Genomic DNA, 13,267 nt, shown 5'->3' with positions numbered 1-13,267 from the left:
CGCGCACCCCCTCCTCGCCCCCCAAGCTGATGCGAGTGCCCGGCGGTCTTGATCACCGCCGGACTCCCGCGATCGCTCGGAGCACACGGAGAACCAGGAGCTGTGTGTGTAAACACACAGTTTCCGGTTCTCTGAGGGGTGAACTGACAGATCGTCTGTTCATACAGAGTATGAACAGCGATCTGTTAGCTTCCCTGCACAGTGCCATCCCCCCTTCAGTTAGAACACGTACTAGGACACACAGTAACCCCTTCACTGCCCCTAGTGTTAACCCCTTCACTGCCAGTGACATTTTTACAGTAATCAATGCATTTTTAATTGCACTGATTAATGCCATTGGTCCCAAAAATGTGTCAATATTGTCTGATGTGTCCGCCATAATGTCGCAGTCATGATAAAAATCGCTGATCGCCGCCATTACTAGTAAAAAAAAATATTAATAAAAATGCCATAAAACTATCTCCTATTTTGTAGACGCTCTAACTTTTGCGCAAACCAATCAATATATGCTTATTGCGATTTTTTTACCAAAAATATGTAGAAGAATACATATCGGCCTAAACTGAGGAAAAAATATTTTTTTTATAGATTTTTTGGGGATATTTATTATAGCAAAATACTATCTACTCATTCTCTTCGTTCCGCTCAACACCTTCTGCTCTCTAGCTCCCTCATCACCTCCTCCCATGCTTGCCTCCAGGACTTTTCTAAAGCCTCTCCAATCCTATGGAATGCCCTACCCCAATCTGTCCGCTTATCTCCTACTCTATTAGCTTTTAGACGATCCCTGAAAACCCTTCTCTTCAGAGAAGCCTATCCTACCCACACCTAACAACAACTGTTTTTTCATTTTCTCCATCAGCTCAGCCCCCACAGTGATTACCTTTTGTTTCCACTTGACCCTCCCTTTTAGATTGTAAGCTCTAACAAGCAGGGCCCTCTGATCCCTCCTGTATTGATTTGTATTGTAAGTGTACTGTCTGCCCTCATGTTGTAAAGCGCTGCGCAAACTGTTAGCGCTATATCAATCCTGTATAATGATAAAATAATAATAATAGCAAAAAGTAAAAAATAATGGCATTTTTTCAAAATTGTTGCTCTTTTTTTGTTTATAGCGCAAAAAATAAAAACCGCAGAGGTAATCAAATACCACCAAAAGAAAGCTCTATTTGTGGGGAAAAAAGGACGTTGATTTTGTTTGGGAGCCACGTCGCACGACCACGCAATTGTCGGTTTAGGCGACGCAATGCTGAATCGCAAAAAGTGCTCTGGTCTTTGGCCAGCCAAATGGTCCCGGGCTTAAGTGGTTAAAGTACACCAGGCAGTACCCCAAGAGCACTGATGGGCTCCAGCACAGAAATTCAGACGCTAATTGCCTCTGTGTACTAGCAAGTGCATTCTTGTACCATTCAGGAGCCCTGATTCTCAGACTGCAGTAACCAGAAAGTTTCAACCTTTCTGTTTTGTCAAGTACATGGGTCACATCTTCTGCCTTCCACAGATTCCTTTTTGTAAATCATATCTTTTTTTCATAATGAGGAGTGCAAAATCTGTACAAAATTGGCCCTAGTATATGAATGTGAGTTGGGGACCTTGGATTGTAGGGACCGATGTGAGTGTGCGATGTATGTGTGGAGTGCTGCGTAAATTGACGGCGCTATATGGGTACCTTAAATAAATAATAATATAATAGATGAGCATCTTAATGAGACAAAATGTACAGGGATAGGGACAATTGTAAACACGCACCCACACTCACTCAGGTTGAACTGGATGAATTGGTGTCTTTATTCAACCTTGCTAACTATGTAACTTTGCATAATAAAAAAAAAATCTGCCAGTAAATCCCTTATACTTCCCACTTCCTGTTTCTTGTCTGGTCGTTAGCCTAGGTTTATGACATCATGCACAGCTCTCTCTCTCACTCTCATGAGAGTTTGCCAGGAAAGGAGGGGGGATGAATCATAAGAGGGCCAATGAGAGCTGCAGAGCTGGAGGGTGTGCCACTGTGTAAATCCAGGAAGTGAACAGGCAGCAGCTTCAGCTGCCCACATTTAAAATGGTTGCAGCCAGACTTAGCGGAGGGAGATTTCTGCAGCATATTTGGCAAGTACAGAATCACAGTATATATAAAATAATATGCAAAATGATTGGAGGGAAGCTTCAGAATGGAAAAGATGTTTTTATTACAAATTATATGAGCAGACTGCAGTTCCTCTTTAGGTAATGTTAACTTATGGATATATTACTGAGCTCAGTACTGACAGTCACCTACTAGTGAGAAAACTAAGCCCAGCCAAATTGGGATTTCCAATCTGGTAACTGTTATTTGCAAGAATTAATTTTAAATAGGTAAATTCTGCCTGTCATATTTTCTGATTGTAAAAGTAAATATAAAAAAAAAAAATAACAATAAACATGTCATATTTACCTGCTTTACAATTTGCAGAGAAGTCTGATCCTCCTCTTACAAGTTTCCCACCAGCACTCCTGGCTCCTCCCCCCTGCTGAGTGCCCCCAAATACATACCTCCCAATATTTTGAGATGGGAATGAGGGACACCTACTAGAAAATGTATGTAGGCATAGGACATGCCCCCTACCACACCCCCTTAAAGGAGAATTGTGCTTTTTTTTTACCACTACTATTCCTTTATATTGTCTTTTAAAATTTAGAAAGCAATTTAGAATTTCGATGAAAGGTTTAGCACTGGGAAACACTTTTTGATAGATAAAAGGTGCATTTTATATACAACTATATAGATCAGACCAAAATGAGGGACAAATGAGGAGGGAAGAGGGACAGAGGAACATTGCTCCAAATCAGGGACAGTCCCTCAAAATCGGGGACAGTTGGAAGCTATGCAAATAGTAATAGAATATGCTGCGTTTTCCTTCTGGCTGTGTTGTGTGAGTGGGTTGTGTAAATCTCAGGACTGGATGGACAGAAATACAAAATATTTGGCAAGTAAAAAAAGCTCCCTGATATGTAGATCATCTATGTATTTAGTTGTTTGTCTGCGGTTTCGCTTTAATCAGCCCTATATTAGTAAATGTAAAAAAATGATCAAATCCGTGTAAGGATTGCAGTCAGACTCTTTTGTTGTTTGAATCTTTTGTTGTATATGCGAATGCGGGTCAGTGAATATTAAACGCCTATGCTGCTTTTTTCATACAGTGCAGCAATGAAAATAAGCAATAAAAATGTCTACATAAATGTCAAGAACTGTAGTTCAAATTCAGTAGCATTAAATGTAAATGTTTTTTTCCTTTTATTTAGCTGTTTATACAGGAGTTAATCCATTGCCTGATGTTTTCTCCACAACCAATCAGATGACAGTGTATTTCACATCAGATTCAACTTCAACAGCAAAAGGATTTCTGGCCAACTTTACCACTGGTTACCGCTTAGGCATGCAAGGTAAGCGATTCTGTTTAGCTATGAGTATTGTTAGTAGATATGAGTGAACCTACCCATGCAGATCAAGATCTAACCTTACCTAAACTAGGACCGGTACAAAGATTTTTGTCTACTTACCCTCCTTCCACCGTCCTTCTGCCCCCCCCCCCCCCCCCCCCCCATCCTCCCATCACCCCATCACCCCTTCCACAACGGTAGTCCTGGAGCCATTTTTATAAAAATGTAAATTTTTTGTTTACATGTTTTAAAAATAATTTTAGGCCTAACGATTACTTAAAACCCCAGACACATTACTTTTGTTTTTTTGAAAGCAGACCCTAGAGAATTAAATGTTGGTAGTTCTATTTTTTTATGTTACATGACCAGTGGCGGCTCAAAATTTTTTTTGGGGGGGGCGAAAACGAACTAAAAAATTCTGAAAAATGCAGCCACTGTGCCCATCAAATACAACCGCTGTGCCCTTCAAATGCAGCCACTGTGCCCTTCAAATGCAGCCACTGTGCCCATCATATGCAGCCACTGTGCCCATTATATGCAGCCACTGTGCCCCATCAAATGCAGCCACTGTGTCCATCATATGCAGCCACTGTGCCCATTATATGCAGCCACTGTGCCCCATCAAATGCAGCCACTGTGTCCATCATATGCAGCCACTGTGCCCATCATATGAAGCCAACTGTGCCCATCATATGCAGCCAACTGTGCCCATCAAATGCAGCCAACTGTGCCCATTATATGCAGCCATTGTGCCCATCATATGCAGCCGACTGTTCCCATCAAATGCAGTCACTGTGCCCATCATATGCAGCCACTGTGCCCATCATATGCAGCCCCTGTGCCCCATTAAATGCAGTCACTGTGCCCATCATATGCAACCATTGTGCCCATCATATGCAGCCGACTGTTCCCATTAAATGCAGTCACTGTGCCCATCATATGCAGCCACTGTGCCCATCATATGCAGCCACTGTGCCCATCTTATGCAGCCACTGTGCCCATCATATGCAGCCACTGTGCCCCATCAAATGGAGCCACTGTGCCCATCATATGCAGCCACTGTGCCCATCATATGAAGCCAACTGTGCCCATCATATGTAGCCAACTGTGCCCATCAGATGCAGCCAACTGTGCCCATTATATGCAGCCACTGTGCCCCATCAAATGCAGCCACTGTGCCCTCTCAAATGCAGCCACTGTGCCCTCTCAAATGCAGCCACTGTGCCCATCAAATGCAGCCACTGTGCCCATCATATGCAGCCATTGTGCCCATCATATGCAGCTGACTGTTCCCATCAAATGCAGTCACTGTGCCCATCAAATTCAGCCACTGTGCCCATCATATGCAGCCACTGTGCCCATCATATGCAGCAAACTGTGCCCATTATTTCTATGTTTAGTCTACTTTCCTTTATTTTCACTCAGTATTCATAGAACTAACACATTTTCTGTAGCCGTGACTACCTCCATAGATACAGCCGTGTCTGCCTTTGCCCATCTCCATTACATGGGGGTAGTAATTTACATAGGCAATATACCATTGTTTTAAATGTCCAGTTTAGCTCACAGGAAGTAACAAGGATGCAGCATTTCTGGCAACATCTATGTACAGTATATATTCTGCACTTGCTGAAAAATGTTCTAAGCCTGAAAAGTGAAAATTGATGCAGCCACCATTTCTAAGAACTGATTGCAGCAATATATATATACTTGGGCTTTAAAACTACTTTATATATAAAGTAATATCAATTACTTTATATACAGTACACAGGATGGCTACAACATAATTTCACATTTCCCAAAAAAGAAATGGCGGTGTAGGGAAAAATGAAATGGCACCTTTTGATCCCAGATAAAGAGGTAATACTTTTGTGTCATTACATGAAGGTGTTGAAACTATGGAAATTTTTATTTTGCATTTATACTACAAAACTCCTTTAATGTGGAATATTGGTATACAGTTATAAATTGTTTTGTTCTGGAACAAAGAATAAAAACCTGAAACAAATCATTGTGTTTATGCCCCTATAAACTGTAATTCCGGACCGTAATTCATCTGAATATGCATTAAATATCTATTTAGAATTACAGAACAGAGTGATAATAAATAATAATAAACGAAAAGAAATGTACCGAAGCTAGACACCTATAGCACCTTCTGTTCTCACGAGTGAGATCATGCTTCAGTGGGATTCTATTGAGCATAATATCATATGGTATGATCACATTATTGGCAATAGATTAATAATACAGTACTGTGTTGTTTGATTTATGAAGTGGAACGTTGTTTATAACTAACAAAGATCAGCAATTACAGTCCCAATGAAGTCACCTTTCAAATCAAGTTAAGCACTATAGCATTGAACTGCAATACAAGTTAATTGGCTGTGTGAAATGGACTGTTTCCAGTAGACACTACCAGATAAATGCGAAGCAATAGAGCATGGTGTGTAGTTATGTTAGTGTATTCTGTGATGCTGGTGGAGTTTTAAGAAAATTAAAAACATACCCATGTGTATGGAAAAATAATTTGTGACAAATTCTATTATGAACTTTACAACTCCGAATAGTAAGGTATTATTAAAACGTATAAGAAAATTAATATCAAGATGACCAGCATTGCTTTTGGCAAAATTAATTTCCCCACAAATTTCACAGGCTGAAACGTAGAATTTTTACTCATTTAGCTATTCAGGTGAAATGTGTTTTATTAAAAAAAAGTCAACTTTTTTGCCTTTTGGCATAAAAATAGACCGAGGATAGTTAAAATGAGTTTTCACAACCCTCATAGACAGCAAAAACCCACTTTCATTTTGTACAAATTCCTAATTTGCACTGAAATATTGGGACAATGAAAACTCTCAAAGTCACTGATCTATGATGATAACAATAATAACAGATGCCTTGCTAGGATTGCCCTTCAACCAGCCAGTATGAGTTTACCCTCAGTGTGTCTCAGTGTGCCATGACAGAGAAGGACCCTGACTGCTCAAATGCTTCTCACCTCTCATTAAGATGACTAGACTAGTTGAATACCGCATTACAACAAATCAGAGATCATCTCCTGTGTGACCAGGCTATGGACATACAAGTATTTATTTATTCTTTAAAAGCTGTATATGAACTTTAAACAAAGCCCTCACTGGCACCCGTAGGTGCAAGCACTGTAGAACAATTCATCCTCAAATTTTAAAGTTGAAAACACTTTCACTTTCAGCAGCTCAGCTTGCCCTGCTCCCCTCTTCCAGCAATGACTTAGCAATTCATTCAGCCTTCTAAGCTCCAGTGTAAGCATACTTGTTAGTAAAGAGCAGAGTGCTGTAATCCAATCTGAATGACTTTATTGAGAGCTTGTATAAAGCTTTAAAATGTAAGAAAAGCTTAAGTCTAACTATTCTTAACCACTTCCATACCTGGCCTATTCTGGTACTCATCTCCTACATGTAAAAATCATAATTATTTTGCTAGAAAATGACTCAAACCCTCAAACATTATATATTTTTTTAGCAGTAACCCTAGGGCAGGGGGTAGGCAACCTCGGCACTCCAGCTGTGGTGAACTACAAATCCCATCACGTCTCTGCCTCTAAGAGTCATGCCTGTGATTGTAAGGATCTTGCAATGTCTCATGGGACTTGTAGTTTCAAAACAAATTATGCTAACTTTAGTGTTTTGGGGTTTTTTTGGATAAAAAAAACCCACTAAAGTTTGCACAATTTTTTGTACAGTGTGAAAGATGATGTTATGCCTAGTAAATAGATACCTAACATGTCACATGCGCACACTCGTGGAATGGCGCCAAACTTTGGTACTTTAAAATCTCCATAGGCGCCCCCTTAAAATTGTTTACAGGTTACAAGTTTAGAGTTACAGAGGAGGTCTTGGGCTAGAATTGTTGCTCTTGCTCTAACGTTTGCAGCGATACCTCACATGGGTGGTTTGAACGGCGTTTACATATGTGGGCGCAATGTTTTTTTCTAATTGTTTATTTTATTAAAAAAATATATTTTTACACTTCCCCTTTAATAATTTTTCTTTTGATCACTTTTATTCCTATTACAAGGAATGTAAACATCCCTTGTAATAGGAATAGGGCAAGATAGGTCCTCTTTATGGACAGATGTGGGGTCTATAAGACCCCACATCTCACCTCTAGGCTGGAAAGGCTAAGATAAAAAAAAAAACGATTTTGGCCTTTCCAGAGTACACGCCAGTATTTACAACTGCCAGGCTGGACATGACGTCATAACATCGTGCCCAGGCCTCTGAAGATCATAGAGATTCTGGTTACTGGTATTCTCTAGGGTGAACTTCCGCCATCAGCAGAATCCTTCTGTGGCTCACCAATCACATGGGCGAGTCGGTAGAAGCACCGGAGGGTGTCCCCTCCCGCCGACTATAAAAATGATCAAACAGCTGAACTGCTGCTTTGATTGTTCTTACTGTGCAGGGAATCGCCGGCTGAAATAGATGATATCTGAATGATGCTTGCAGCCGCAGGCATCAATCAGATATCCCCACTCAGGATGTCCAGGATGTCATATGATGGCCTTGGGAGGGAAGTGGTTAAATGCCCCCTCCTCCCTCTTTCTACCTATCTAGTCTGACTTGTATATAAAAGATCTGTGTACATTTTTAATCCTCTCAGGTCTGGTCACAGCTGTGGCTCAGGGATTGCCTGACAACAAGTGGAAATTCTGAGAGCTGTGACATCAACCATATGTTTCAATGGCCCAGGTGTTGCTGATGCTCCCTCCTCTCCCTTGCAGCAGCCACTCACTGACAAGGGGGAGCTGAAGCTGCAGGATCACAAGAACGGACCAGAGCTCATTAAAATGGGGCAAGTATCCAGATGTATCTTATATAGGTTAGGTAGGATGGGTAGGAGGCAGGGAGGACATTTTTAAGAATAGCTAAATTTAGGCTTTTCTTTCACTTTAAAGCTAACTTACTGCTTGTTAAGAATATTTAAATATGTGTATGTTTATATCCTGCTAACAGATTCACTTTATTCCATTCAGTCATTTGAAGCTCAATCCACTGACTATCTCATGTTTAGAGTCATTTCTCTTATCCAGGTCTTGGGTTCTATTAGCACATACTGGCTGGCCAATATCTCTAAGAACAATGGGTCAGACAGAATAAAGACATTATCATAACTCTGTAGTAAGCAACTGCTAGCCACAAGTGCCCAAGCTTATCTGATTCTTGCCCTGCCTCTTTAGATAGCAAGAAAACTGAGCTAGGCTAAGTAGAAACGCACAAGTTGTAATCTAAACTCTTGCATGGTTAGACCATACCTACACTTTCAACCATTCTGCTATGTCTATGGCCATCCTTAATATATAAGCCTGCATGGAGCCATGATCCTGCAGTTGTGGATCAGGGGTTGCTTGACAACAACTGGAAATTCTGGGAGCTGTGCCATCACCCATAGGTTTCCATGTCCCAGCCATTGCTGATGCTCCCTCCTCTCCCCTGCAGCAGCCACTCACTGACAGGGGGAGCTGAAGCTGCAGCATCACAAGACCGGACCAGAGCAGAAAAAAATAGGTAAGTAACTCTTACATGATTGGATCATACCTACACTTTCAACAGCTCTCATATGTCTATGGTCATCCCTAATACATAGGCCTGCATGGAGTCAAGGTTGAGTGAGATATAATACTTGGACACAAAAATGGGTTAGCAGGTAATCTGTGAATTCTCCAGAATAAATGAAGAACTACTTTAAAATGCAATTTATCCTTAGCCATCACCACAAATAATGGTGAGAATCAAAAGAATAAAATGAAATTAAATATTTCTAATGATCATTTTTGCACACTGGTTGAAGCCGTTTTCCTTTTCATGTCGAGGCATTTTAAATGTAGCAATCTACTCAGGCTGAAACAAATGTGTCCCTCCAGAGATATATTCTTTTCAAAGAGACATATTAGGTGTTGCATGACAATATATTTCCTTAATTTGTCCTCCTCTCTTATCTGAAATGCATTTACTTTGTTCAGCCAAAATATGCTTTTCTTTTGTGCTGTTTCAGCTACTTTGTAGTTAATGTTGCTGAGAAAAGTCAAGCTTATTCTTTCTGCTTCATATATCATCAACAACGGTGGCTGGATAGCAGAAATGATTATCAATAGGAGGATGATTATATTTGGTAATGATGTATGAAAAAGCAAAAAAATGAAAAAAACCCTCCACACACAGAGATTCAATAACACTGGATTAGCATACAGTCTGTGTGTGCCACAAAGAGAAAATAATTGTCTTTTGATTCTGTTTTATCAGCATTTTGTTATCTTAAAGGGACAGTCAACCTAAAACTGATAATTTAGCTATACTTCAGGTGGAGCCTGGTGCATTCAGTCAGGATTTGTATTTTGGACCGGTCATTCTTGTGATTCATACATCTTTGATGGTCAGTAAGCTCCATCTGCTATCATTTTAGAATCCTTGATCAGATTTAAGGCTTGCAACCAACTCAAGTAAAAGAGGGAGCACTGCAAACGCTGCCCAACTGTGCACAATGTGCGAGGTTGCGTCGCAATTGTGCAGCAATTATGGGGTTAAAACAGGCAGTGAGGAGGTGTCACATCACCTTCTCACTGCCTATCAAATGGCAGCATAGGTGAGGGTATGGGTGATGATCTAGTGTTCAAAGAGCAGCCTGGAGCCTCACCTAGGAAGCTGCATTGCTTAATCAGGAAGATGAATTGCCTAACTACATATTTTTACCTATTTGGCTGTGCAATGTGCTATATTTGCTTTACAGGATTAAATATCACTGGGCAGGTTAAAAAGTAGATATACTGTATATGTATTCATACTGTGTATTTAGCTGTTTTCCTGGAGTTTCAGTTTTTAACTTTTCAGCATCTAATTGACCCTTTAAAATGACCTTAAAATAATTCTTACAAATGAAGAAAACATTATCCCAAAAATGTCTAATTGGGACGAATCTCTCACTCTTTCCTTTCCTATTTGACACAAAATTTATAATATAATTGCTACCTCATTATAAGACTATTTTAAATAATTGCAAAGAAAACAACATTTAGCCTAGCCAAGATCTGGAGAGCAGACAGTGGCTTGTGATGGCTTTAATGATAACCAATATATGGAGTGGTAACTGACAGGTAACATTACCAATAACGATCACAGTTAGGGCAAAATGAAATCCAGGAGTGACATTATGACCCCCTTGTTACCAGCTAGGACTCTTCTTCTGTCTGCAGCAGTTTGGTAGGGAGCACAAAATTAACAAATACATATTAGGCCATACTGGGTTCAGAAGATTTGTAAAAGTTTGCAGAGAGGGAATTTTTTTTTTTTTTTTCACGTTTGTTTGTCCCTTTTTCTAACATATCCCAGTGACAGCAAATATATATTTATATATTATATCGCTTATAATGAAACACTATTACAGCAATCAGTTATTGGTTTCAATGTCAGACGTAGCAGGTCAAGTCTTCTACTCTTTGAAAGGGGAGGATAGGGAGGGTAATTCTGCCATATACCAGGATGCTGAATCTTGAAAAGAATTTAATTTGAAAATTTACATTCTTACATACATTATACATAAGGTCACAAGACTTACAAAAGGGGCAAATTAAAGGGGATGGACAACATTAGACTGCTCGCCCAACCAAGAAGGGTGAAGGCAAACAGGACAAGAAATTAGTGTAAGCTCTCAATAGTCTGTTATAGAGAGGGGGATTGATTTACTAACAGTAGAGGCTGCCCAATTTGTAAATCAAATAGTTACTTTGTGTATGTTCACTTTGCAAAGCGAATGAGTGAACAAACAAAACAAAATAAAAATAGAGGTTTTTATTACACAACATGTGCAAAAGAAAAGCCACAAGTCCACCTAGTTCAACCTATAGATAAAAATAAACACATACATCCATATGCACAATCCTATACCCTCAGTTAATCCATAGGAAGGGAAAAAAATATTTTATAAAGAATGGTCTAATTTGCTCCTACTTGATCCTCCAATGACAAACTGATATTCCACGGATCAACAATCTCTGGTGTTATTACCTATAAATGTTAATATTTTTTTATTATAATAATAATATAAAATGTTATATTTTGTGCATTTAGGAATGCATTCAGCTCTTTTTTAAAACCATCCACTGAGATGGTCAGAATCAGCTCTTTATTTAAAATAAAATGTGATTTTTCTTATCACATTATTGGTTGATTCAAATTAACAGAACTTCAACGTATTAATTAAAATCAGTGAACATTCACTTTGCAAAATATATAGCCTCTTGTCTTATAGTTGATTAACTCCACTCTATTAGTGATATTTAAGAAACAGCTTCATATTTCATGTGATAATTCATGGAATCTTTCAAAACCTTGCTTGCTGTAATCTCTATGGAATACACATGCAGTTTATATGAACAGGTGTGCTAGCAGTAAATTATTGTACGGTGTTAGCAATGGATAGCTCTAGGAAAGTGAAATAAGGGAGTAGTTTTCTTGGCTTACTGAATACATTTTGTAGTGCCAGCATTATGCCTGGCAAACAGAACTAAACACAGAAATAGAACTATTTCAGTTCTGTTTGCCAGGCATAATGTCATACACATAGCTGGAAAATTACAATCTTATATATACACTTTGGGGGGGAATTTACTAAAACTGGAGCACCCAGAATCTGGTGCGACTGTGCATGGTAGCCAATCAGCTTCTAACTTGTTCAATTAAGCTTTGGCAATAAAACCTGGAAGCTGATTGGTTTCTATGCAGAGCTGCACCAGAATTTGCACTCTCCAATTTTAGTAAATAACCCCCATTGCCGTCTCATCTAAATCTTTGCTTTTTGTTGGTATCATTAAAGTGTAAATAAACCCTAAATTTAAATGTGTTTAACTCCCTACCAGCCACAGTATATATACGTTGCAGTAACTGAAGCTGTTATACCGGGATCATGGTTGAGACTACAACCATGATCCTGGTGTCATTTTTTAGGGCCAGCGATTTCCTTTAACCTCCCTGGCGGTATGATTATTTTAGATTTTAGGTGCTGAAAGCGGTACCATTATTTTGCATGGAAATTTGGCGTTCTATATTGTAGGTCTTGTAGGCCTGTAATTCTTATGCCGCGTACACACGACCAGACTTTACAGCAGACTTTGTCTGGCGGACTTTTTGACGGACTTTACGACGGACTTTCTGAATGAACGGACTTGCCTACACACGATCAACCAAAGTCCGACGGATTCATACGTGATGACGTATGACCGGGCTAAAACAAGGAAGTTCATAGCCAGTAGCCAATAGCTGCCCTAGCATTGGTTTTTGTCCGTTGGACTAGCATACAGACGAGCGGACTTTTCGACCGTACTCAAATCCGTCGAAAAGATTTGAAACGTGTTTAATTTCTAGGTCCGGCAAACTTTTGGGGGGAAAAAGTCAGCTGGAGCCCACACACGATCGAATTGTTCGACGAACTCCGGTCCACCGAACCAAGTATGCCGTAAAGTCCGGTCGTGTGTATGCGGCATAAGGAATAACTCACTAAAATCTGTCCAAACAAGAGTCCAGTAGACATCCTAAGTATGATAAAGTTTGAAACACAAATCATAAACTATAATATAATAAATACCTATAAATAATAACAAATAATAAAATAATAGTAATAATAATTTTTATTCAACACATTTTAGTAAATAATATAATCAAAAACACTGACTTTTTTTTGGCCAAACAAGAGTGCTATATTAGTAGTCATATTGCTTCACTAAACATCCCGGGTATGGAAAATGTTAAAACATGGTACAGCACAAAGTCACAGTCAGGACAGTAGAACCTGGTTTCTTTTCTGATTTTCCTTC

At 39.4% G+C, this 13,267-nt stretch overlaps 1 protein-coding gene across 1 annotated transcript in view; it reads left to right on the top strand.

Annotated features, from left to right (window-relative positions):
* TMPRSS15 (transmembrane serine protease 15) overlaps window positions 1-13,267 on the top strand; it is a 615,681-nt gene that overhangs the window by 374,716 nt on the left and 227,698 nt on the right. The window contains exon 16 of the mRNA XM_073617070.1: window positions 3,280-3,420. Within this exon, the coding sequence (XP_073473171.1) occupies window positions 3,280-3,420 (141 nt within the window). The remainder of the gene's footprint in view (window positions 1-3,279; window positions 3,421-13,267) is intronic.

The sequence above is a fragment of the Aquarana catesbeiana genome, linkage group LG02 (assembly GCF_042186555.1).
Source record: "Aquarana catesbeiana isolate 2022-GZ linkage group LG02, ASM4218655v1, whole genome shotgun sequence".
In the NCBI taxonomy this organism is placed as follows: domain Eukaryota; kingdom Metazoa; phylum Chordata; class Amphibia; order Anura; family Ranidae; genus Aquarana; species Aquarana catesbeiana.
This window is presented reverse-complemented; position numbering and strand designations above follow the sequence as displayed.